Source organism: Terrapene carolina, unplaced genomic scaffold (assembly GCF_002925995.2).
Source record: "Terrapene carolina triunguis isolate 2854851 unplaced genomic scaffold, T_m_triunguis-2.0 Scaffold96, whole genome shotgun sequence".
Lineage (NCBI taxonomy): Eukaryota > Metazoa > Chordata > Testudines > Emydidae > Terrapene > Terrapene triunguis.
This window is the reverse complement of record NW_020664447.1, coordinates 19,727,653-19,750,632: the sequence shown is the minus strand read 5'-3', so window position 1 is coordinate 19,750,632 and position 22,980 is coordinate 19,727,653. Positions and strand designations below refer to the sequence as shown.

General features: G+C 42.0%; 1 protein-coding gene across 2 annotated transcripts; it reads left to right on the top strand.

The window, feature by feature from the left end:
- The first annotated feature begins 11,057 nt into the window (after positions 1-11,057).
- On the top strand, positions 11,058-17,604 carry FGF4 (fibroblast growth factor 4). Of its 2 annotated transcripts, none has more exons than XM_024205067.2 (3): positions 11,058-11,439; positions 12,895-12,998; positions 15,287-17,604. In XM_024205067.2, exons 1-3 carry the CDS (start codon positions 11,130-11,132, stop codon positions 15,410-15,412), a joined length of 540 nt encoding a protein of 179 aa, XP_024060835.1. In that variant the 5' UTR covers positions 11,058-11,129; the 3' UTR covers positions 15,413-17,604. The 2 variants fall into 2 exon arrangements, with proteins under 2 accessions (XP_024060835.1, XP_024060834.1); XM_024205066.2 differs by having other exon boundaries at positions 15,117-17,604.
- Positions 17,605-22,980: the final 5,376 nt, after the last annotated feature.

The window sequence follows — 22,980 nt, the reverse complement described above, 5'->3', positions numbered from 1 at the left end:
CCTCCTTGTCTCAGGACAGGGCATCTCCAAGCTTCCAAGCATACACAGCCATGCCTAGTTCCTTTAAGAAGGTTTATTTTCTTAAAACATACCAGGAAACAAGCAGAAAACACAATCTTAACTCACTCCTTAGTCTCAGGCTTCAGGGTCACCTCTCTCAGGGATCTCTGGCATTCCTGCTCCTGGCAGCTTCCAAATTTTAGTCAGCTCTGCCCACTTTCTGGAGTAGTAGGCCCCAGGACTGCTTCCCTGGGCACCTGGCCCCTTGCTCCAAGGACCCACCACCAGAGTTAGCTCCACTCCACTCCACTGTAGCTTCCCTTCCCCAGGCACAGCCTGTCTCAATCACTGTCTCCTCAACCTCTTATTTCCTGCCCTTTATAGTCTGAGGTGAAGCCCGGCCCCCTTTAACTGGGCTCACCTGCTCTGACATAGGGGCTTTAGGCCCAGCTCTACTCACATGGACCAGGTACCCTGTAATACAACTCCCAACTTTTCAGGAAGAAAAAAAAACATGTTTTTTTCTCTCTGTTCCTTCTACAATTAGATTCTTTATAACACTCCTGGACCCCAATATTTCCCCAGATCAACCAAAACTTTCCCCTTAGTCTTTTAAGGTTTCACAAACATTTCATACAGTATGTCACATAAATTACAATAGGTCACAGAATATTCTTCCTGTCACAGGGACCCTAGCACAGTCCCTCCAGCAAAAAACCCTTGTCCCATTCGCCCCAAGCCTTACACAGCGTGGTCAGAGTCACAGCCCAGCCTCACCAGCCACACACAATATACAGTCTTATATTTGCTGCCTGGACTTCAAAGTCCCTGCATGCATAGGTCTTTCTGTCTCTGCCTGGAATTTCTACCTCAGTCTCAAGGTCATGAGCCATGAGGAGTAAATGTCGTTTTTCCTCCTTGGTGAACCAGAGATCTGTCACAAGTTGTTCTTTCTCAAACTTGAGGTTCTGTAATTAATGTTCTGCTGCTTCCAGATGCTCTGTAAGGTCCAAGACCTCAGGACAGGAGCCATAAAACAGGTACCTGCTATTTCCTTCCTCATACCAGAGTCTTGCTTCCATCCCTGGCCCTCTATCTGGGCTTCTATTTGTTATTGTGGCCCCATTTGAATCCCCATGCTAGCTTGTTTAATGGGGAGTCCAATCTGGGTCCCCATAGTACCTTGTTGGGATTCTGCTTGGGTCTCTACAGTATCCTGCCAAATCTGGGACTCTGTCTGGGTCTCCACAGTACCTTGCTGGGTCTGAGACTCTGCTGGGTCTGAGACTCCATTTGGGTTCCCATTAGCTTCCATTCCTTGGTACTTCTGTCTGTCTGGGGTTGGGCTAATTCTTTCTTCAGGATCAAGCACTGGTGCTTCTTTTTCTCAGCTTCCACCCAAACCCTGGCTAACTCTTGTTTAACACCACTAGCTGGTTAATAATTTTCCCTCATGAGATGTTTGCATCGTCCAACCCCTGTTGGCACTTGCTAAGCTGATCCTTCACTCCCTGGAAATGGTCATGCTTTCCCTCTCAGCCTCCCTTTGGCATCTTTACGCTGGCTCCTAGCTCTCTTATTTCCTTTTCTGATCAACCCCAACCCCTTAGTCCTGGGTTCTAATCTCTAGTTTTCCGCATTACGTGGGCTGAAAAACCGACCTCGTTTTTCCCCAGAACTATTAGCCAAGGCACACCCTTGACCACCCCAATATGAAGTCAAGCTTTCTGACCCTGAACTTCCAGGCCAATCTCTGCTGTGGGCTAGACATACGTCTCACCATGGATACACGAGACATGTACTGGGAGATGTTGGTCTAGGTTATTGACCCCTTCCTTATCTTCCTGATCAAGAGTGCACCCACAACCTGAGTCTACAAGTCCCTTAACGATGGTTCCTCCCAACCTAACTAGTACCTCCCATGGCCAGCCTTCCCCCCCCCCTCAACTTTCTAAGTGGGCCTCCATTGCCTGGTCCCAGTGTAGTAACAGCCTAGGTAATCACACTCCATCACCAATCAATTCCATTAAATATGCCCAAGCTGGCCACATCTGAAGCACACCATGGTGCCTGTTAGTCCACCCCATAACTGTTTCCATTAAACTGTGGGGCTAGTCAAGACTCTTGTTGCTTCTGTCTGTCTCCCAAGTTCTGGCCACTCAAGGTTTTTCTCCTTTGAAAGTTTCCCTGGAACATCCCCTGTTGAGCCCCTCTCAGTTTGCCATTCCAGCCACTCATCTCCTTTGGCCTTAAAGGAGACCTCAGCTTGTTCCACACCTTCCCCCACTGAGGTTGGCTGGAAGTGGCTTACCCAGCTCTGTGCTCCCACAGATAGAACCTTCAGGAACTTCTCCAAGACAATCTGGTGCATGACCTTCTCTATCAAGCTGGTCTCAGAGCCAAGCCACCACATTGTGTCTCTCTCTTTCTGGTCCACTACCTATGAGCAAACTCCTTGTGGTAATGGTTCAACCCAAAACCAGCATCTGTATGACTCAGGAGTCAGCCCTCATTGGTTCAAAATGGCTGCCTTCACTACCAGGTAGACGTTTGCCTGGTTATTGCTTGCCACTCTATAAGCCGTCTATGCCTCGCCTGTCAGAAACAGTTCTATGTGGGCTGCCAATGTTGATTCCTCACAGCCTGATGCCTTTGCCATCCTCTCAAATATTTGGAGGAAGGCTTCATGGTTGTCATCTAGTCCAAGCTTCACCAGGTCTGGAACCAGCTGACACAGGGTCCCCTTACTGACTATGTTGCTTGGTGATCCTTGGCTCCCTTCTGCAACCACTCTTGCTGTTGGAAGTGGACTACTTGCCACCTCCGTTGTGCTGCAAACTGGGCCTCTTGTTATTTCTGATGATTCTCCATCAACTTCATGAGCATGGCCTAAGTCTGCTGTTGTTGCTCTTGTTGTCACTGTATTATGGCCATCTGCTGCTTCTGCCCAGTCACTAACAGGCTAATTACCTCCTCCAGCTTTCCCTTTGCCCCAAACTAGATGGGATCAACCCAGGTTTCCTCTTCACTCCTCCCCGATATCAGGGCTAATCGAGGTGCCCACATTCTCCACCATATGTGTCAGTGCGGGGCTTCACCCCAGCTTCCAAGCACACACTGCCATGCTCAGTTCCTTTAAGAAGGTTTATTTTCTTAAAACAAGCAAATAAACAGAAAAACAGTCTTTTAACTCATTCCTTTGTTTCAGGCTTCAGGGTCACCTCTCTCAGGGGTCTCTGGCCTTCCTGCTCCTGGAAGCTTCCAAGTTTTAGTCAGCTCTGCTTCCTTCCTGGAGCAGCAGGCCCTAGGGCTGCTTCTCTGGACACCTTGTGTGGGGATGTATAGCTTTCCATGGTTACGGCACATTGTTTTTATTGGCAGCAAGGCAGAAGCTGTTTACACCCCCACGTTTGTGTTTGGGAAAACCTTTTGGCTGATTTGATTGTACCCTCGCAGCTGGTGTTCACGCGCACAAGAAATGGGTTTGCTATCTTGTGTAATTGTACACTGCATGTTTTCTTCATGCACAAGAATGTAACCACTAAAAAAAGTTGTAAACAAAGTAAGAAGAGAAATAAAAGCCCCAGAAAAAGTTCCTGGGAGGTAGAGGGGCTTTTCAGCTACCACAAACCTGGTGTTCTGTTTCCTTTCATCTGTCGTCGCCACAACCTTGCACCAGGGATCTACCACCAGAGTTAGTTCCACTCCACTTTGGTTTCCCTTCCCCAGGCACAGCCTATCTCAATCACTCTTTCCTCCCCTCTCATTTCCTGTCCTTTATAGGCAGAGGTTCAGCCCAGACCCCTTTAACTGACTAGATTGGGCTCACCTGCTCTAATACAGGGGCACTGGTCCCAGCTCTACTCAGGGATCAGATACTTTGTGACATTCTGTGAGGACGGGTGCTGGTTTCTGTAATCCTGTCACCTTGCTCAGTTCAATGCCCATAAATGTCATGGAGGCAGCAGGGCCTTCATTTTTTCCCATGGGCATTTGAAATTCTCGAACATTCTATTATCTCAGAAAAAGGTCCTTAACAAGGACTCACAATATCCCATATCCACACAGGCTTTAAAAAAGGAAATAATTAAAATAGTACCCATCCTCATCCGAGCTCAGTCAGATTGGATGAAGAGGGGGAGAAACTGGACAAAAGTCTGCCTTGTATGAAGTCATGAACCTCTGGAGGAAAACAGGGTACTGGATGGTGCTACAATGGGCCTTGCTGGTGTGCCCTCCTAAAGGACTCTCCAATAAATAGGAGTTGGAACAGCCTGCTGGGAAACTGGTGGGAGGGAAAGAGAAAATGACACTCCAACAGCTGCAATAACAATTCTTCTGGCTGTTGCTGGGCCCTGCCTTGGTCAGATTCTGTTGGCAATGAGGCAGGAGTGGCAGCAAGGGGCTGGGGCAAAGGGAGACTTTGCCTGATTTGCCTTACTTAGAGCAGTGGTAGTGATAGTAGTATATGTGTTGGACATGTGGTTAAAACCATCTCAGCCCTAAGCAATAGCAGCAGATGGCAATGGCCTGACCTGGTGAATGTTGTATGACCAAACATCATCCTGGAGTAGGAGGGAAGTGAGCTGGGGAACTGGAATACAGTGGTCAAGAGGCATGGGCAGGGAGTTAAGGTGGCCCTAGAAAGGAATTGAAACAAGAAAGAGTAGTGGGTGAGGAGAAGAGTGGGAGGGACAAGAGATGGTAAGGCAGCCAATGGGGCTAAAGAAAGCTGCCAATTGGAAGGAGGCATGCCAGTAGTCGGGAACTTCTGCTAATGGGGAAGCTGCTGATGAGGAAGAGGAGCTGCAGCCTGCAGAAACAAAGCTTTCTCCGGGTGAGAAGCGGGGGGATATAATAGCGTGGCCTTGTGCATTTTCTCATATATAAAGAGGGCTGGTCCCAGGTCAGCCAAGCAACCAGGGGCCAATGGGGCAGCTAAGTGCCTCAACAAAGCCATGGTTGGTTGGCTGGCTGAGAACATCTGCTGAGTTCCACACAGTGATGCCAACAATATTGCTCCCCAGCCACCCTAAGTCTCTGAGCTAAGCGGGTTGCCTGAGGCAGCTAATCACAAAGCTCAAAAAACAATAAGCAAACAAGCAAATAAAACACTGACAAGCTGAAAGAAAAGGATCCAATGAAACTGAATGCAATTAAGGGGGATTCAATCTTTTGTGGTCCTAGGAGGAAGCACTGAAACCCTTAAAACATCAGGTAACAGATCAAGATCACTACATCATAACCACATTCTGAAGCAAATGGGTAAATACGAGCAACATGGTATCCAGCCATAAGTACAAACTGCAACATCAGAGCCAGTAGAGAAACAGACAAACCATGCAGATGCACACAATCAAGTCTTCTACAGTAATGTTAATCAGTGCTTTATAAAGAGGTATTTTTCTGCACAAATTCAGTTGTGCCAGAGATAAAGCAACAGAAGGAGATAGTAGCTGTTGAAAAAGTCCATATGCATTACAAATAAAATGACACAGACTTTGCATTGAGCCCTTTGGGTATCTATACACATTTGATCCATATTATTGCTGCCTTTGGTATTTATCCAGTACCCTATTGTAGCTGGCTACTGCTATACTCCACTGCTCTTTTCCAACATATGACACCACATCACACCCCAAGATAAAAAGGTTTTGATCAGGGCAGGACATTTACAACAGCAAGAAACCAAGGCACACAGAGATCAAATAGACTGGCTGCAAGCAAGCAACAACAAAAAAAAAAAAAAAAAAAAAAAAGGGCAGCAAACCATGGCTTGTGTGCACATGGCCAGCTAGTGTGTGTGCAGTGCAACTCCAAGAGGACTGGATGGTGAGGGTCTCCCAGCGACACTCCAGCCATTCTGGGTTGGGCCCCCAGCTTTGCCCTGCATTCCAACCCAACCTCCTCTCCCAGGACTACTGTCCCCTTTGACATAGAGAGTCAGCCAGACGTGAACGTGAGAAAGCTTTGTCAGGCGAGTCTCTTCAGCAGATCTTTGTGCAGTGTCCTCCAAAATAATAATAATTAAAAGGGGCATGTGCAAAAGGGAGGTGAGGAACAGACCTGCCTGTTTGCATTGATTTAGTTACATACAAACATGGTGAAAGAGATTTTCCCCCCCAACAATGTATTTTAAGAAGTGTGATCCCCATGCCCGCTCCAGTCCATTCCCCGTCCATCCAGATCAAAGAGTCTCAGTACAATGTTTTCCTTCAGTAACAGAGCTCAGGAGATGTATCTTCTGGGCTCATTTACATCTCTTTAGCAGGATTAATAAATCAATAAAATGATTTTTTAAACTGGCTAATTCTGTCTCCTTATCTATATACACACATAGGGCCAAATTCTGCTTACTGTTACACCAATGTAAATCCAGAATAACTTCAGTGACATCAATGAAGTTATGCCAGATTCTTTCTTTCTTTGGTTATGTTCATGGCTGACGAGAGGGGAAGAAATGGGGGACAATTATACTGGGGCCCAAAGCTAAGGGAGACCCCAAAACATCTGTAACATCTGCGTCAATAAAGTGAAATGTAAGGGGGTAGCCCCAGCAAACACGATGCACCAGGGCCCCCAATTTCTCTTGACAGGCCTGTGTATGTCTATACTGCAATCACAGAGGGTGATTTCCACTTGTGTAGACAACCCTGAGCTCGCCTTAATCTAGCTAGCTCAGGTCCTGGAAAAGGGAAGCCACAGCAGCCCGGGCGTCAGTACAGGCTAGCCATGGGAGTAATTACTCAGAACTCTGGGTGGGCTTGTACAGCCTGCACTGAAGTACATGTTACTGCAGCTTCGAGACTCCAAGACTCGAGCTTGCTTGATAAAGCGAGGTCACATATATCTACTCAAGCTGCCATCACATCCTGTGATTGATGTATAGACATATCCTTTCTTTCTTTCTTTCTTTCTTTCTTTCTTTCTTCTTGTGATTCTCTTTTGCAGAATTTATATTACATAAGAGTATCTCTGTCAAGACAGTCTCTGCATTAGAGATGGACCTAACACCTCAAAATGTGGTGTGTTTTGAATCTGAATGGGAGGCGTGGATCTGAATTTTATGAATACCTTCTTACTGCAATTACTCAAACCTCAGTTCGGATCTCAGTTGTGACTTTCAGGTGCATTTCTAAGGGATAGAGCCAGAGACAAGGATAAACAAATGAAAACCCACCTTTTTAAATTTAAAATATCAACTATAAATGATTGTATCACATAAGGCCCAATGGATGTATGAAAGTGATATAGGACTTGATTGAGGAAGATGATGAGTGAACTTCTAGATGCTCTGAACACTCTCAGCTTCCTTTCATCTGTAAGAAAGTTGAGGGCACTTGGAACCATCAGAACCCATTTGGTACCTTGCAGGTGCCCATAGGACAGAAGGATGATCTTGTAGTTAAGGCAAAAGATCAGTTCCTAGTTTTGTCATAAACTTCCTGGGTGACCTTGGACAAATCACTTAATCTCTCTGCACCTTATTTTCACATCTGTAAAATGGGGGTAATACTTTCTTTGTCCACTTTCTTTAAGTGCTACTGTAATAAAAATTATAAGGAGAATTGTCTTTCCTCAGGGATAGATCAAGGCATCGGAAAAGATGGTTGCTGGGAGAACGGGGGACTGTGTGTGTGTGTGTGAGAGAGAGAGAGAGAGAGAGAGAGAGCAAGAGAAGGAAGGCAATTACTCAATTCAACACTGAGGGACTGAAAGAAACACCTTCACATTGTTCTTCTCAAGGATCTTGAATTTTACAGCTGCATAAAAAGTGTCTTATAATGAACAAACAATTTTTGTTTTCCGATAACTTTGTCATGACAACAAAAGATGGTTTGTTTTCTGGGCAGAAATTTGTATTTTGCTGTAAAGAAATGTGGGCCAGATCCTCCCTTGGGGTAAATCAACATAATTCCATTGAAGTCAATGCCACTACACTGATTAACACCAGCTGAGAATCTGGTTCTTTAAGAAATGGCAAATTTTCACATACCCATCTATTAGGTGGGGCTTTGGGGGAGGGCTTAAGATATAGGGGTTTAAATGGAAGTGGAATGGGATATACTTCTACTTTGATTTATTGATGGCAAATTAAATTATTGTATTGTGTCATGCTGCCCATACAAATTATGAATTTAATCAATTGTCATGACACCAAGAGCTTAGGGTGCAGGCATCTTTTCATAGTTAAAATACCACCTAAATACATAAATAGCAAATAATCACAAATCTCAGCATGTCACCTTTGGTTGGAATCTTGTCACTTTTGCTACCAAACAGGACTTTATTCAAAGCACTTGTGGAAGTGATTAAGTTTTGCTCTGAGTCATTTATGAATGAATTTGTGAAAACATCCTTTATTAATAAACTTGGCAATTCTATCAGGCAACTTTCATGTAATCGTCTCAAAGCACTTTTCAATCTTATAGGCTCTAATCCTGCAAATACATATGTACTTTCTTAATCTTAAATTTTAATGGGTATCTAAAGTTAAGCATGTGCTGCATGTTTGCAGGACGGGGCCCTAGACTGTAAGCTCTTTGTATCGAGGGCTGTCATTGACTCTGCTTGCACAGTGCTTTACACAATGGGATCCTGGCCTGGCTGAGGACTCTATGTATTACCATAATAAAAAAACAAACATTAATAAGAAGAAAACAATAACAGTCATTAACACTCTAGCATCTTCAAAGAACTTTACAAGCATTAATTAATAATATCTAATGAGTTAAGTATTTACACATTAATTAAAGTCACAAAATAACCTTAGGGTTTAAATAAATATTGTTATACCCTTTTTGCAGATGGGTTAGTAAAGTGGGGCATAGAGAGAGTGGGACTAACAAAATAAGGATTTGCCATGGGGAATAGGACCCAGGAGGCCTGACTTTTACATACCAGCTCTAATCATTAGACTACTCTGCCTGTTGCCAATGTTGCCTGAATAGGCTACAGATTGCCTGTATAACTGCATAGATCTGTTTGCAGAAATAACCTGTCCTGGGCCTTTTTATTCTGATAATGAATCAGTTTCATCCACAGCTGTATTTAAAAAACAGCAAATACCTGCAAACTTAGAATCATGTTAGGCTCTTCCTTTTCTAAGGACGATCAGGTAGGAAGGGGCTGTAATGCACAGGAAGGGCAATAGGGGATGGGATTGTTGGTAACCAGTTAGATGAGCGCCAGTTTTCCTTTCAGGGCCAAATAATGATACCCTCATACATGCAGTAGTTACCTTAGTCCATAAATAATAGCATTGGCTTCAATGGGATAGGAGGGCTCCTAGAATAGGGTATTAGTCAATAGAAATAAGAGTATCCGAATCTGGCCCAGAATTGTTTGACACACTGACCATCGCACTCCAATGGGTCTTCTAACTTTTGAGGACCAAGTTGCAGCCATCCAAAAAAGCAACAAGATCTCAGTCCTGGTTGCCCTGTTGTTGTAGCCTGTCGATCCCGGGATATTGGAGAGACAAGGTGGGTGAGGTAATATCTTTACCTCACGCACCGTGTCTCCCTAAAGACCTCTCCTGACAATCCTGAGGGCCAAGGAGAGAGAAAGGACTTGGTTGGGACATGCCACACACTCAATAATATGCGTGCATCTCACAAGAGGAAAAAAGGACATCATCTAAAGTTTGCTTAGGTTTAGCGAAGGTCAGAGATTTTCGCACCTAGGTGAGCTGTCATCTGGCTCGGGGCAATTCTCTTTCCTCTCGCATCTCTTGCTGGAACAGCAGGAGTGCTTGCTGGCGTGAAAAAGACTAAACTGTCCTCGGGGCTATAAAAGAGCTGAGTCACAAACAACTTTTTTCTGTTGCATATTAATTCAGGGCCATCCAAAATTGTTCTGACATCCTCCCACCTGTTAGTTTCTGAAGACATCGAAAAAGACCTAGGATGAGGCTAAGGCAGGTAACCGAGCCTTTGTGACTTGCCTTTATTAAAACAGTTACAGGTTTATGAATTCAAACCTTCTTCTCCCCTCATTTTGAATATTGTGTTAATATTATATGCAGGGAAATGATTCCAAGGAGTGAATATATCACATTCAAAGATCAGAAATCAACTGTATCATTGAGACAACACTGCAATACTTAAGTGAATGTGAAGAGATTAGAAATCAGCTGCATCACTAAAATACCATTCAATATTTGTAACCAGTTTTGAATTCTGCATTGTCTTAAACTCTGAAGTAATGCGGTGTATTCCGATTTCTTAAAGGGACACTTAGAATCCAAAAAGTTAGTTTTACTTTCGAATGTCCTTTGCCTCTTTAAGTGTTTTCCTATGTATTAAAGACTTAGCCCTTTGGTTTAATAAATGCTTCCTCCCCCCCCCCCTCCAGTTCTTTCATTTTTCATTTCTTAAACCTCCCATGCAACAACTATTTTGGCTTTTAATGAAGGGAATTTTTTTGCATCCAGCAAACTGTAAACCATGTCGCCTGGATACAGCAAAAGCCGAAATTCCACAGATTTCCACAAAGTCAGACATTGTGTTGAGGGAAAAGCGTGTTGGGCATTCTTTGATTTTTGTGTCCTGCATTAGCATTTGTAAGAAAGAAAGAAAGAAAGAAAGACTGCATGCGATGAACGCAAAATGTGACATTTTCTTTTTAAAAGTTGGCCTTTCCTGCTAGTTGAAAAAAATGTGCCTCTGCCTCTCCCCTCAAGACACGATTCGAAGTTGTTTAGCATCTAGGGGTGATAATCTGACTTCTGTTAAACTGGATTGAACGCTGCAGCAAAGAGCGGTAGGTGGTGATGTAATAGGTACCAACGCACATGGATATATAAATATCGTGGCTAGGGCTAAAGCGCTATGGCTGAGCAGCTATAGAAGAAGATCAACACTTCAGACAACTTCTGGAGTTGAGATCAAGTTCAGAATAAGATTCAGCTGAGTCGATCCCCCCTGCTTTTTCTCCCCTTGCTCACAGGATTTCTTCTCCATGCAACCTGACCAGGGAAACCACAGCTCCTTTGGTGACTGAGCTATTGGGATCCCTCCTTTGCTACTTCTTCTCCCTTTTTTTCTTTGATCTAAGTATAAAGTGGGAGCTCGGAGGCGAGTGTATTTTTAGAGCAATTGACTCCCTTCTAACCACGTGTGCTGCCCATGTTGATCAGGATGACTCTCCCCTCGGCCTTCTTGCCAATCTTGCTCCTGGGACTGCTTTCGCCTTGGGTGGTGCGCTGCGCTCCTTTCCCTGCCCAGCACAACGACACCCTGGAGTGGCGCTGGGAGACTCTCTTCTCTCGCTCCATGGCCAGGCTCCCGGGGGAGAGGAAAGAGATCAGCCGGGACAGTGACTATCTGCTGGGCATCAAGAGGCTGCGACGTCTCTACTGTAACGTAGGCATCGGGTTTCACATCCAAGTCTTGCCAGACGGCAGAATCAACGGGATTCACAACGAAAATCGATACAGTAAGTTGCTTCTTTTCTTTTTATTTCCCCACCTTGTCAATTTCCTGGGGGGGGGTTATGACAGGGGGGCTTTGGCACCTCGAAGTGCATCTCACCTGATTCCTGACATTTCAGCTGGTGACTTTCCTAAGCTCCCCTTCTAGGAGGGACCAAATGAAGAATTGTGGGGCTCTGTAATTTTTGGAAAAGGTGTGCGGGGGAGGGGAGGAATCAGCTGAAGGGCACTTGGTTGTATTGGCACTTTTCCTTCTTGGTGCCCTGTTCGGAAAATAGATTCGCTTTCCCAGCGTGTATTGCACTTTGTATATTAGAGCCTTCTGCACAGAAACACACAAGGGCCCCTTTAGAGGGAAAAATTATTATTGCAGCTGGTTACCTAGGTATTGTGAGCGGCTTATAGAAAGCTTTCCAAAGTCAGCTGAAAGTCGGTCCTAAGAATGCATGGTCAAACTCAAGCTGCATCGACTGACTTCCTTAAGATCAGGCTTGAATTGGGTTATCAAGTCCCTCAAATCAGTGGCATTGATCCTGCTGAAGACACAAGGTTACTAAGTAAAAAAAAAATGCTTAGCCAGCAGTCCCAGAGCCTTGCGTTTGAAAGTCCGTATGTATATGCTTAAGTGGCATGAGCATTGGAAATCAATCAGGGAAAATCTTTTTGTTCATGTCCTTTTCTCCGCCCCCAAGGACTTGTTTTAAAAATAATGGCACTGCAGGGCTCTGATTGCTTGCTTGAGCGCGATTTATGGAGGAGGCTACTGGGTCTGGATAGAATTGCTTAAAGCAATATTTTTCCTGCTGTCGAAAAGAATCAGGTGTTCTGCCCACGTCAGCATCTGGATGCTCAGTACCACAGCATGCAGGGGGTTCCTCCCCCACCCCCGGGTTTTCAAACAGTAAATTGGGATTCCTGAGTCCAAAGCAACTCTCCAACGTTAGCACAGTCCAATAGAAAAGCATCTGTTAGTGACTTAACCCCTTGGCCCCATGACTTTATCTGATACCCAACTGAAACAATAGGATTTGGGGTTATAAACAGCATGAGGACAAATGTCTGATTTGCCACAAACTTATTGTTACTTATTTTAAACTGGGCAATGAGTGACATTCCTCGTTCCCATTTCAAATATCAGGGTTGTTTTTATTTTTTAAAGAGCTGTTTTATTAGACGTTATCTAGCCACCGAATGAGAGCGGGTTTCAGTCTTTAAAGCATAGGGGGAAATCTAACACACATAATCATCTTGAAAAGTTTTAAGAACCGGTTCATCAAGGAAGTAACTGTGAAGTCACATATAGGAGCATGTCGGTGATGTTAGGCAAATAATCACGATTTAGCCTTAATTGGCAGGAATAGGTTTGATATGGCCACTGTTCGTGTTAAATGAACCCATAATAAGGTTAATACATGTATCTATATTGTGTGTGACTCCATATGCATCGTTTTCCACCATAGGTCTGCTTGAAATTTCTCCAGTGGAAAGGGGAGTGGTGAGCCTATTTGGTGTTAAAAGTGGACTCTTCGTAGCCATGAATAGCAGAGGCAAGCTCTATGGATCTGTAAGTAACGTATGAGATACTGAGTGACTGGCTACATGACCATATCAATCCGCGATGAAGAGCGCCTGTGGTGTTTTGGATTTAAATTGCCCAAGCCCCAGTCCTACACTGCATTGCTCATCGAAGTCAGGACACTCTTGAAGCACTCTGTTTTACTGTGAATGGAAGGTGTGCTGTGCAGAGATGCTACTGGAGTAGTGCCTTTCATGTAAATTCCATTCTTTGCATTTCTAGCCACTAGATGTACTTACTATCGTCTCTGGTGTAAAAGTCACTCAGCCAGGGACCACCCATATCGCAAGTTTGTCCGCAAACACAGTCATCATTTTGTTGGGCAATACCACAAGCTAGTCTGCATAATAATTAATTAATTTAATTAAGTAATTAAATAATAAAGCTCTCCAAATAGGAACAGCTTCAATCAGGCATATATATCTGCTCAGTTTCTCTGAGGGAACTTTAATTTGTGACCAGTCCCACGTGTGTTTTTTGTAATCTTTTATGACATCACAAATCAATACCTACCGTGATCACTCTTTGTAAATGCTGCAGAACTGACACTCTGCTCTTATGATGGATAGATAGTCATCAAAACTCCCTCTTTTTAAAAACAAATTTGATCTGTTCAGCCAGAATGAAAGTATGTCTTGCATTTTTACATTGGATTTTGGGAACAAATAGTGGACAGGATTTCATTTTTTAAACCCACTTGGTGCTGAAAATAATAATACAAGTCTTGTTTCAGGTCACTTAGAACTTTCCCTCTGCTTGTTGCCTTCCCCTTTGTACAAGTTTCTGTGGCCAGCATCATTTCTGTATGTAGAATTCTGCTTTCAGACTGACTTCTCTATCAATGACTTCTCTGTTTCATGTCTTTCCACATTCATTTTGAAGGGGGTTTGGCCCTCAGGGGCCCGATCCTGCACGCCTTAACTCCGGCAAAGCTCTAATTGAAGTGAATGGACGTTTTGCCTGAACGAGAACGTGAATATACAAAGTAACTGGTTTAGGGCCTGATCCTGCACCAGTGCAGTCAAGAGGCCATTTTGCTATTGACTCCAGTTGAAGCAGTATCAGGCCTTCAAAGTACAACAGCTCCTCTGTCATCATCTCTAATAGGGACATCAAGCAGGAGTCTTGGCTGCATTGTGTGCTCTGGGTATTCTAATCTCCAGTGCAGATTTAAATCTAGCAGGTTGAGCCCTGATTTACAAAAACTAGTGCTTAAACTTAATAATAGAGATAATCCCATTAGTTACTTTAGTACCTATTAATGCCAGCCCAATACTGTGCTAGTATCTGTATCCAGGAAAAGCACCTGCCTCCCTTTGTATCCACATAAGAAATTATTTCACTTGCAAAGAGTTCCCTTGCCTTACCTTCAAATCAGTTTGCTTTCCTGGTCTGTTAGCATCAACGGATCCCAATTTCTCATTCAAGATCAAGGACGAAATACTGTCAGTTCTGAAATGTTCTGGGTACCTTTAAAATTCTTTCCTCTTTCCTATCAAAACATTTTGCCAATATTTAGAGGGTCCTGAGCTCTGAAATATCCTAGGCAATGTATTGTTGGAGGTGCAGCTAATATTTTTGGAAGCCAAGGGTTTCTGTATATATTAAATGTAATCTATTTAATGTCAGAAAGATCAATGGGCCTATTATTTAAATAAGGTGACTTGAAGGAAGGTTACATCCTGCAAAGCTTCCACTGACTTCAATGTAAGGACTGAAAGTCAAAATCCTAATCCTCGTTAGTGGGAAAAGTCTCATTGAATAGATATACCTGAGGAAACCAACATAATTTTGCCCTACATTTATACAAGCTGCATTGCCGTTGTGTTAAAATGTGACATGTTTCCATGGTTGTGTAGACAGGCTACTAGATGCTCTGAGCCTCTTTGGACATATCTGATTGATCTGGATTTTAAAACCCTTAATGAATCCACGGTTTCTGATGGGCCATCTGGAGTCTCAATGGGATGATCTCTTCAAAAGATCACTAGGGGGGAAAAATCAGCTGTGCATTTCCCTTCATCAGGCCCTACACCTGTTGGCAATAATATTTCCAGACCTGATGTTTAATATTTCCTCCCCCCTTCCTCCTCCTTTGCATTTCAGACCCATTTCAACGATGAGTGTAAATTCAAAGAGATTCTCCTGCCGAACAACTACAATGCTTACGAGTCCAGGATTTACCCTGGCATGTACATAGCTCTGAGCAAAAATGGAAGAACAAAGAAAGGCAACAAAGTGTCTCCCACAATGACAGTGACACATTTTCTTCCTAGAATCTGAGACATCTTCCTTCAGACCTACCTCAGCACAGGGGAAGAGACAAGCCACGCTTGAGGAAAACATGGTGCACTTTTATTGGAGAGTTTTATGCAAGACTAGGTGTAAGATATTTAAATTAATTATTTAAGTCTGTATATATTGCCACAAAATTATTTATAGTTCTGATTTTTTTTATTTCTAAAAACAAACAAACAAACAAACAAACAAAAAAACCCAACCCAAGGTATTTCATTTGATGGTGCAATTGTAGAAGACTTCTGCTTTGTGGTTTATTTAACGTTTTTAAATTTATCACAGGTGTGCTGCTATTATGTGTTTTAAAACAAGTGAAATTCAATTCCTATATTACAATGTTTTGCACTGTTTGTGTGTTGTACAGTGTTTGTTGGTGTACACATTTTTGTTTGTTTTTTTTAACCCACCACCACCAGATAAGGTCTTAGTCTTTGAAAATGAGCTGTGCAAACCTTTCTCAGTTCTGATGCTAGCTTGTAGGAACATACAATGTCTGACCTCCTTTGTGCAGTGTTGCTATTTAATTGAAATGGTATCGGTTTACTTCTGGTACAGAAAGTGCAGTGTTGAAGAACTACCCCACAAATCTGTTTTTAGATCTGCCAGTGCTGAACTTTGAACTTTCCTGCAGTCAATCTTTGCAGAGCTACTAGGCACCAGAGACCCTTAAACAACTATATAAACTCAATTTTTTTTTCTTTTCTGTTCAGATAAATAGGAGCATAATTTCTTTTGTGACCCTTAGAGAAAGCTAATATTACATATGATTGCTTTGCACATGAGGTCTAAACAGTGTGTGTCGACTCCTCCCCTAACAAACACTGTGAAATATGCTACTATGAACTCATTGGGTTTATTTATTCAAATCAAAATTCCTTTTTCAAATTTGGAGACTACACTTATTTTCCAAAGCCTATGAAACTCTATTGCTCCCATATTTTTTAAATATATAATCAAAACACATTTTCTGGTTCTTGAGAAACCCAAGCTCTATAGATAGAAGTCAGACTGGTTTTAAGTGAGTAAAGCTGGTCTATATTATTTTTAAAATGCAGTGTTTGGAAGGAGAAATATGCTGCTCTTTTCTATGTCTCATTCCCTGACAAAGTTAATTAATTTCTACCTCACTAATTCTTGAAGCCAGTCTCCTAACAAAATCTGCATAGAAGGTGCAAACTTTTCTCTTCAGTATTATAATTCCAGGAAGGGGGGTGGATCTTTGTAATCCCAAATCTCTATTTTTCCATATGTAGCCAGAAGTATTTAAGATAGAGTCAGTTGCATCCTATTTGAGCCTTGTCACGTTTGAGCTATCTTTACCCAGTGATTTACTTTTAGTAAGGATAATCATGGTGAAAATATTTGCAGACAGCTGTCAGGCTGCAGCACTATATGGTCATCGAGTAACCCTATATTTTTTCTTTCTATATTTTGCAAATGTAACCCATGTCTCTAAAGTAACGAAGGAAAAGGCAGGTTTGATCATGAAAGAGGGGAGAAAGGAGACCCTGAAATGATGGTAAACTTTTAATTTTTTTATAAAAGTGAGACTTCATGGTCTTAAGTTGAAACCAGGCCTGATCACAATGTTTAGTGAATAAGTTTAATACTCTTACAGGATGTTTACACATAGATAATCTTCCAAATTCAACTAATGATTTTTGGACATATACAAGTCCCAAGGCTGCAGAAAATTTGAGTTCAGCATTTTTTTCTTTCTACATTCCTATATGAAAAGTTTTTGTTCTACTAGAGTCACATATACTTGCATATATACTGTACTTACAAATGACCTTGAAAAGTAAAGCTACTCGCCAAAGTTCAGTGAGATCAGAGTGTAGCAGGACCAGATCTTAAACCATCTACTGCTGCTGTTCAAAAATAAAACCAATTTAAAAACAAAAAACAAAGTCAAACCTAAGGAAGCACCTAGGAAACATGGTGCCTAAGGAATTCTCTGCAATTTGGGGGATTTCTGTACTTTCTCTGTTTTCTATATGTGAGTAATCATCAGTGTAACTTTCGCCACTACCTCTGAAACCTCACAATTCTTCCACGTTTCAGAAAGCAAAATCAGACTGCAAAGAATTTGTCTGAAGAATGGTTCTTCTGTGTCACCTTTCACTCCATTGAAATCCATAACTGACAGCCTCACTCCTAGATGTATTCAGAGGTAATTGTTGTAACTTCCGAATATTGTTGTAAAATCTTTATATTGATGTTACATGGTATGAGCTTTCATCATTTACCAGAATCTGTCTGTAGTTTTATACAGGTGCTGTTCAATATTGTGGTGTATGTGCTGTGCACATTTAAATGCATAATAAATGATACATGTTTACACTAGAACTGATTGAAGTTATTTAGAATGGACTTCATTCCTCCTGTGAAAAACAAGACATTATTCCTCTCTTTTAAACACATGGGCACCTTTAAATAATATTTACAAGAAGTTTTTATGACAGATGCTCTGAGCACACCCAATTTGGTAGTCCTTACTCAGGCAAAACTCTCACTGAAGGCACTGGGAATTTTGTCTGAGTAGGCCCAGGTTCTTGTAGCTGGTTTTAAATTAGCACACTTGCATTCAAGCCAGATCCATAATAATAAATATAAACTATTAATGACAGTAGCAAGAATAGTAGTGATTAGAGACCCAAATTGAGACCGTAGCTTCATTTTGCTAGGCATTATACAGACTTGTGGTAAAAGATAGCCCCTGCCTCTTAGTCTGTCTAGGAGTGATGCTTGATAGGTTTTCACCTGGCTTTAATGAATGCCATAGTCACTCCTTGTGGCATGCGTGCTTCGATGAAATAACTGATTTAAGATTCTCTGGTCCTGTTTTCCTCTGGAACTGTTGATTGTGCTGTTACAAACATTTATTGTAATGTCCATTGGGGGAACTATTAGATATCAAGTACTCAGTGGTGCTCATCTGGCAGGGTTCCTTCTGGTCCAATTTTTTTCTTTCAGGTTTTAATCTATACTCAGTTTCTCAGAAAAAGTGTGTGTGTATGTGTGTATATATATATATATATATATATCTGCCATGACAAAGGCAATATATAAGTTTGATCCTACACCCACTGACTTCAATGGGAGTTTGTCTAACTAAGAACTGTGTAAAACCAGAAGTAACTCATCAACACTCATCCAACCTGAAAGCAGAAACTTACCATCTGACCTACATGGCCAATCAAAACAGCTTGAGTTTCACATTTTCAATCTTGCATACTCCCAATGACTTGCTCTCAAGCAAGTCAAAAACCAAGTAATTATCTTGTGGACCATTTTAAACAACTAATATATTTGAGAAGATCATGATCAGTCCAGAAACAGAAAAGGAGGCAAAATATAATGAATATATATTTGTTCTGGATTTTTCACCCAGATGTACAATTAACTGGTGAGGTATGATGAAGTCCTTTTCTGCCAGTTTCACCCAAATAATTAGAGCTCAGTGAATGAGGTATTTGATTAATTTCCACTTCTTTTTCTGTTTGAAGAATGTACATTAGAAGATCCTGATTTTCTATGGTTTATTAGTTATTTAATAATATTTTATGGATAACTGTGAAGTTTGTTTACACCTCAGGATTTAAAATTCAGAATTTGAGTTGTGTTTGTTAGTTGTAGTTGAACAACTAAAGTCACTCCAATCCTGCAAAGACTTACTCAAATGTTTAACAAGCATGTGACTAGTCCCACTAATGTCAATGTGTAAAGCTAAGCATACAGACCGAGACTGGTGTTATTCCTGATTCCTGATTGTAGAAGTGTAACTCTTATAATCAGGTTTCTGGTGTGAATGTTCCCTGAAAGAATTTAAAAGTTGTTTCCCATAAGCATGCAAGGAGTTCATGTTAGAGTTCACTTACTACAAGCATTCATGCTTGTAAAACTTTTTTGCACAAATGTTTGAAGAAAGTAAGTGCAGAAGTGGTGTGAATACTTCTGGAGCAAATATATTTAAAAATACAAACAAGTGTTTGCAAATGTTTTTTTCCCAGACTTATAAATAAGATAGCACTCATTACATAAAATAAGCTTATATATTCCCAAGTAGAATGTAATTGATAATAGCTCAGGCATGCTGGTAATTAGCAAAAGTGTGTGTTTAAATATATTATTTAAACAACTAGAGGATACACACACACACACACACACACACATCTATCATGATTATGTCCTGTAGTTGTTTAAATTACCAGCATGCCTGAGCTATTATCAATTATGTTCTACCTGAGAATGAAACTATATAACATCTATTTATGATTACTGAGCTCATGATATGATGAAACATAAATATCAGCAATACTAGAAAAAATGAATGAAATTCCTGTTTAACTACCTAAATGAAACTGTATCTAATGATTAGAACTAGTTGAAATTTTTCCAATGGAAAGGTTTCCCATCAGAAAATGCCGATTCACCAACCTTATCAGAACAGAATTTTCAATATTTTGTTTCTAAACATTTATAAATTGTTTTATTCTATATTCTATTATAAATTATACTATAAATAAAATTTTAAAAGGCAACATTGAAATGAAATGTTTCAATTTTATCAAAACAAATTCTTTCAATTGACCCAAAACAACAAATTTTGTTTTGCTGGAAATTTTGAAATTCAGTGTTTTATTCCAATACAGAGTGAAAACAAATTTCAAAATCACAAACATCTTTACAGTACTACTAATAATGAATCCAAAATATATGAGGGGTTAATTACCACAAAACTGAAATAGACTAGTGCCCAAAGAATATCTCTTCAAAAGTAACAGTGTAAACAACTGAGATGAAGACAGACAAGGTGCGGGAGGTAATATCTTTTTATTGGATGAAGACAATAAGTTAAATCAAGTGACAGTCTCAAGCACAATTTTACTCTTCTCAGGACAAAAGTGTGTGAAAGACGCCTGATCTCTGGGCTGCAAGGTCAAGGGAATTTAAATGATATGCTGCCATTTCATTTTTTGCAGATCTGTGTTTGTGACTCTGACTGTGGGGAGCATTTGTATACGCAGACTTCTAAATGTGGTCAGCGTTTAACCCATAGACATGTCTACAGATAGTTCTATACTCAAGTGTTCCCTTGTCAAACATGTTTTGTTCTGACTGTTCAATCTAGATGTACCTTCTTAACTCGACATAACTATCATGATTATATTTATTATTTACATAGTACTACAAATACATGTAGTGCTTTCCAATAAGTATAATAAGCAAATTAAAATTCCCTACCCCAGACTGATCACAGTTTGAGTGCAGAAAGCAGATGTGATCCAGTGAACAAACACAAGAGACCTGCTGATGAGTGTGCTGAGGCTCTGTCTGGTAGATGAGCACTCTCACCTTCCACCTTTTTGGTCTAATTGTGTTCCCACCAAAGTCTGTGTCATGAATCAGGAGATGGGGAAGGAGGGTCTGGCCTAGTGGTCAGAGCTGGAGTCAGCGGGTGAAACAGCACCAAAGGTCAGAGCTGGAGTCTGTGACCAGGAATCAGAGCCAAGGGTCAGAGCCAGAGTCAGCAACCAAGCAGGAGAGCAGGGCTGGAGTGGACTGGTCAGGACAGGAGGCTGTGAACTAGGCAGGAACAGGGCTAGAGCAAGGCTAGGAGCAGGGTGGGCACAGAAGAGCTTGCAGTTGTGGGCATGTGCATTGAGTAGCCAAAGATCAGTTATGAGTGTTGGGCTTAATCAGGTGCAGTAGTCAATCAGACGGCCCTACTGTGGCTCAGCTGTGCACATAGGCATAGGCTGCCTGGAGACTGGGAAGGAACACCTGCAAGTCCTCATTCCTGACACTGTGGGGATTCTAACTAGAGCTTTTCTCCTTAAAATCTCCTGCCATTGCTCCCACCAGTGCTAACAATGGTTGGGTCATTACAGTAGACTGGCTGCCAGGGGCTTGACCATCATATGCTCTATGCTCCTGCTCAGAGAAGATCTAAATGACATGGTGACCAATGACAAAGTTCTGGTAGAGCAGCCTATGGTGGCTGGTCTACACTACTCCTCCCAACATTATTAACATCTGTGTAGTTGCACTCCTGGTGGAAATGGTGGGAAATTTCAGGGGGAAAGTCTAGTGTGGGCAAGGCCAATGGACATTTTGTCATTGACCAAAGTAGGGGTGCATTCAGTCCTTAGACCACTGAGAGTTGAGGCCACGCAACACGGTGCAGGAGTTGCTCAGTATCTCACAGACTGAAGCCCACATCAACATGTGACCTTATAATGGGAATGCTTCCGGAAGAAGGTGGAGTTTTCTTGAAGAAGAGGAGGGGGAGGCATTGCATAGATTACGAGGGAGTGAAAGAGTCTAAGGGAGCATTCAGGAGAGAGGTTTTAACGGATTGTCAGAAATGGAAGGAAGCATAGGGTGGAAATGTAGTAGTGTTGCCAATTTTGGTTAGATGTATTCCTGGAGATTTCATCACATGACATAATCTTTAATTAAAGATTAATCTCTAATTCCTGGAGACTCCAGGCCAATCCTGGAGGGTTGGCAACCCTAAAATGTAGTCTGCTGTAGACTTATACACAGGGGTCAGCAACGTGTCCATACACGGACACAAGTGTCCGTGGTAAACATTTTGAGGTTTTGTGGTAATTTTTCAAAAAATTGAATGACTTAATGGCATAACCCCTCCCCCCACAGTGTCCGTCACTAAGTATGGTAATTTTGTCAAGTGTCCATCGCGCAACGTGGTGGTGCCGACCCCTGCTTATACAGTAACTTGAAAAGAAGCTTGAACTTTATGTGGAAGAAGTTAGGAAGCTTGTGCAGAGATTCAAGAAGGGTGGAAACATGGTCCTACTAGCAGGAGAATAAACATATCTTGACAACAGGGGGAGCGATAGCTCAGTGGTTTGAGCAGTGGCCTGTTAAGCCTAGGATTGTGAGTTCAATCCTTGAGGGGGCCACTGAGGGATCTGGGGCAAAATCAGTACTTGGTCCTGCTAGTGAAGGCAGGGGGCTGGACTTGATGACCTTTCAAGGTCCCTTGCAGTTCTAGGAGATAGGATATCTCCAACTCTGATTAACAGGGATGTGCTTGAGAATTAGAGGTCAGCTCCAGAAGCAAATTTCTACCAGTGTTGTAGGGTTTGGATCCAGAGTGTTGTTTTGATCCATTAGAGATAAAGGAGCCAGCTGCAACATTCTGATCCAGATATGACCTTCAGCAAAGTTTGGGAGTCTTCATATATGGAATTTGGGCTCAGGCCCAGGCCTAAGCATGAAGAATACAAATCTTCAGTTGAAAATGCAGGGGCTATACATAGAGTGTATAATATGCAATATGTATAATATCTGCCTTTACTTCTCATATCTTATACCTGACTGGGTCAATGGAAATTGCATAGCCCAGCAACAGAAATGATTTGTCCAGGTATGTGGAAGGGGAGATGAAGCAAGGACAGGGAGTCAGAGGAAAGGGAGAGGCAGAGCACAAGGAAGAGAATAGGACATAGAGGAAAGGGGTCAATGGAGGTCACAGGTAACCAGGGAAGATAAGGAAAGGGCAGTGAAAATGTGGGTACAATATAGGAGAGGAGCACAAAAGAAAGGGAGTGAGAAAGGGTGACAAAGAGTGAACACACTGAGGAGGCAGATAAAGGCAACCAGTGTGAAAGAAGGGGAGGGGGATAGAGAGGGAAGACAG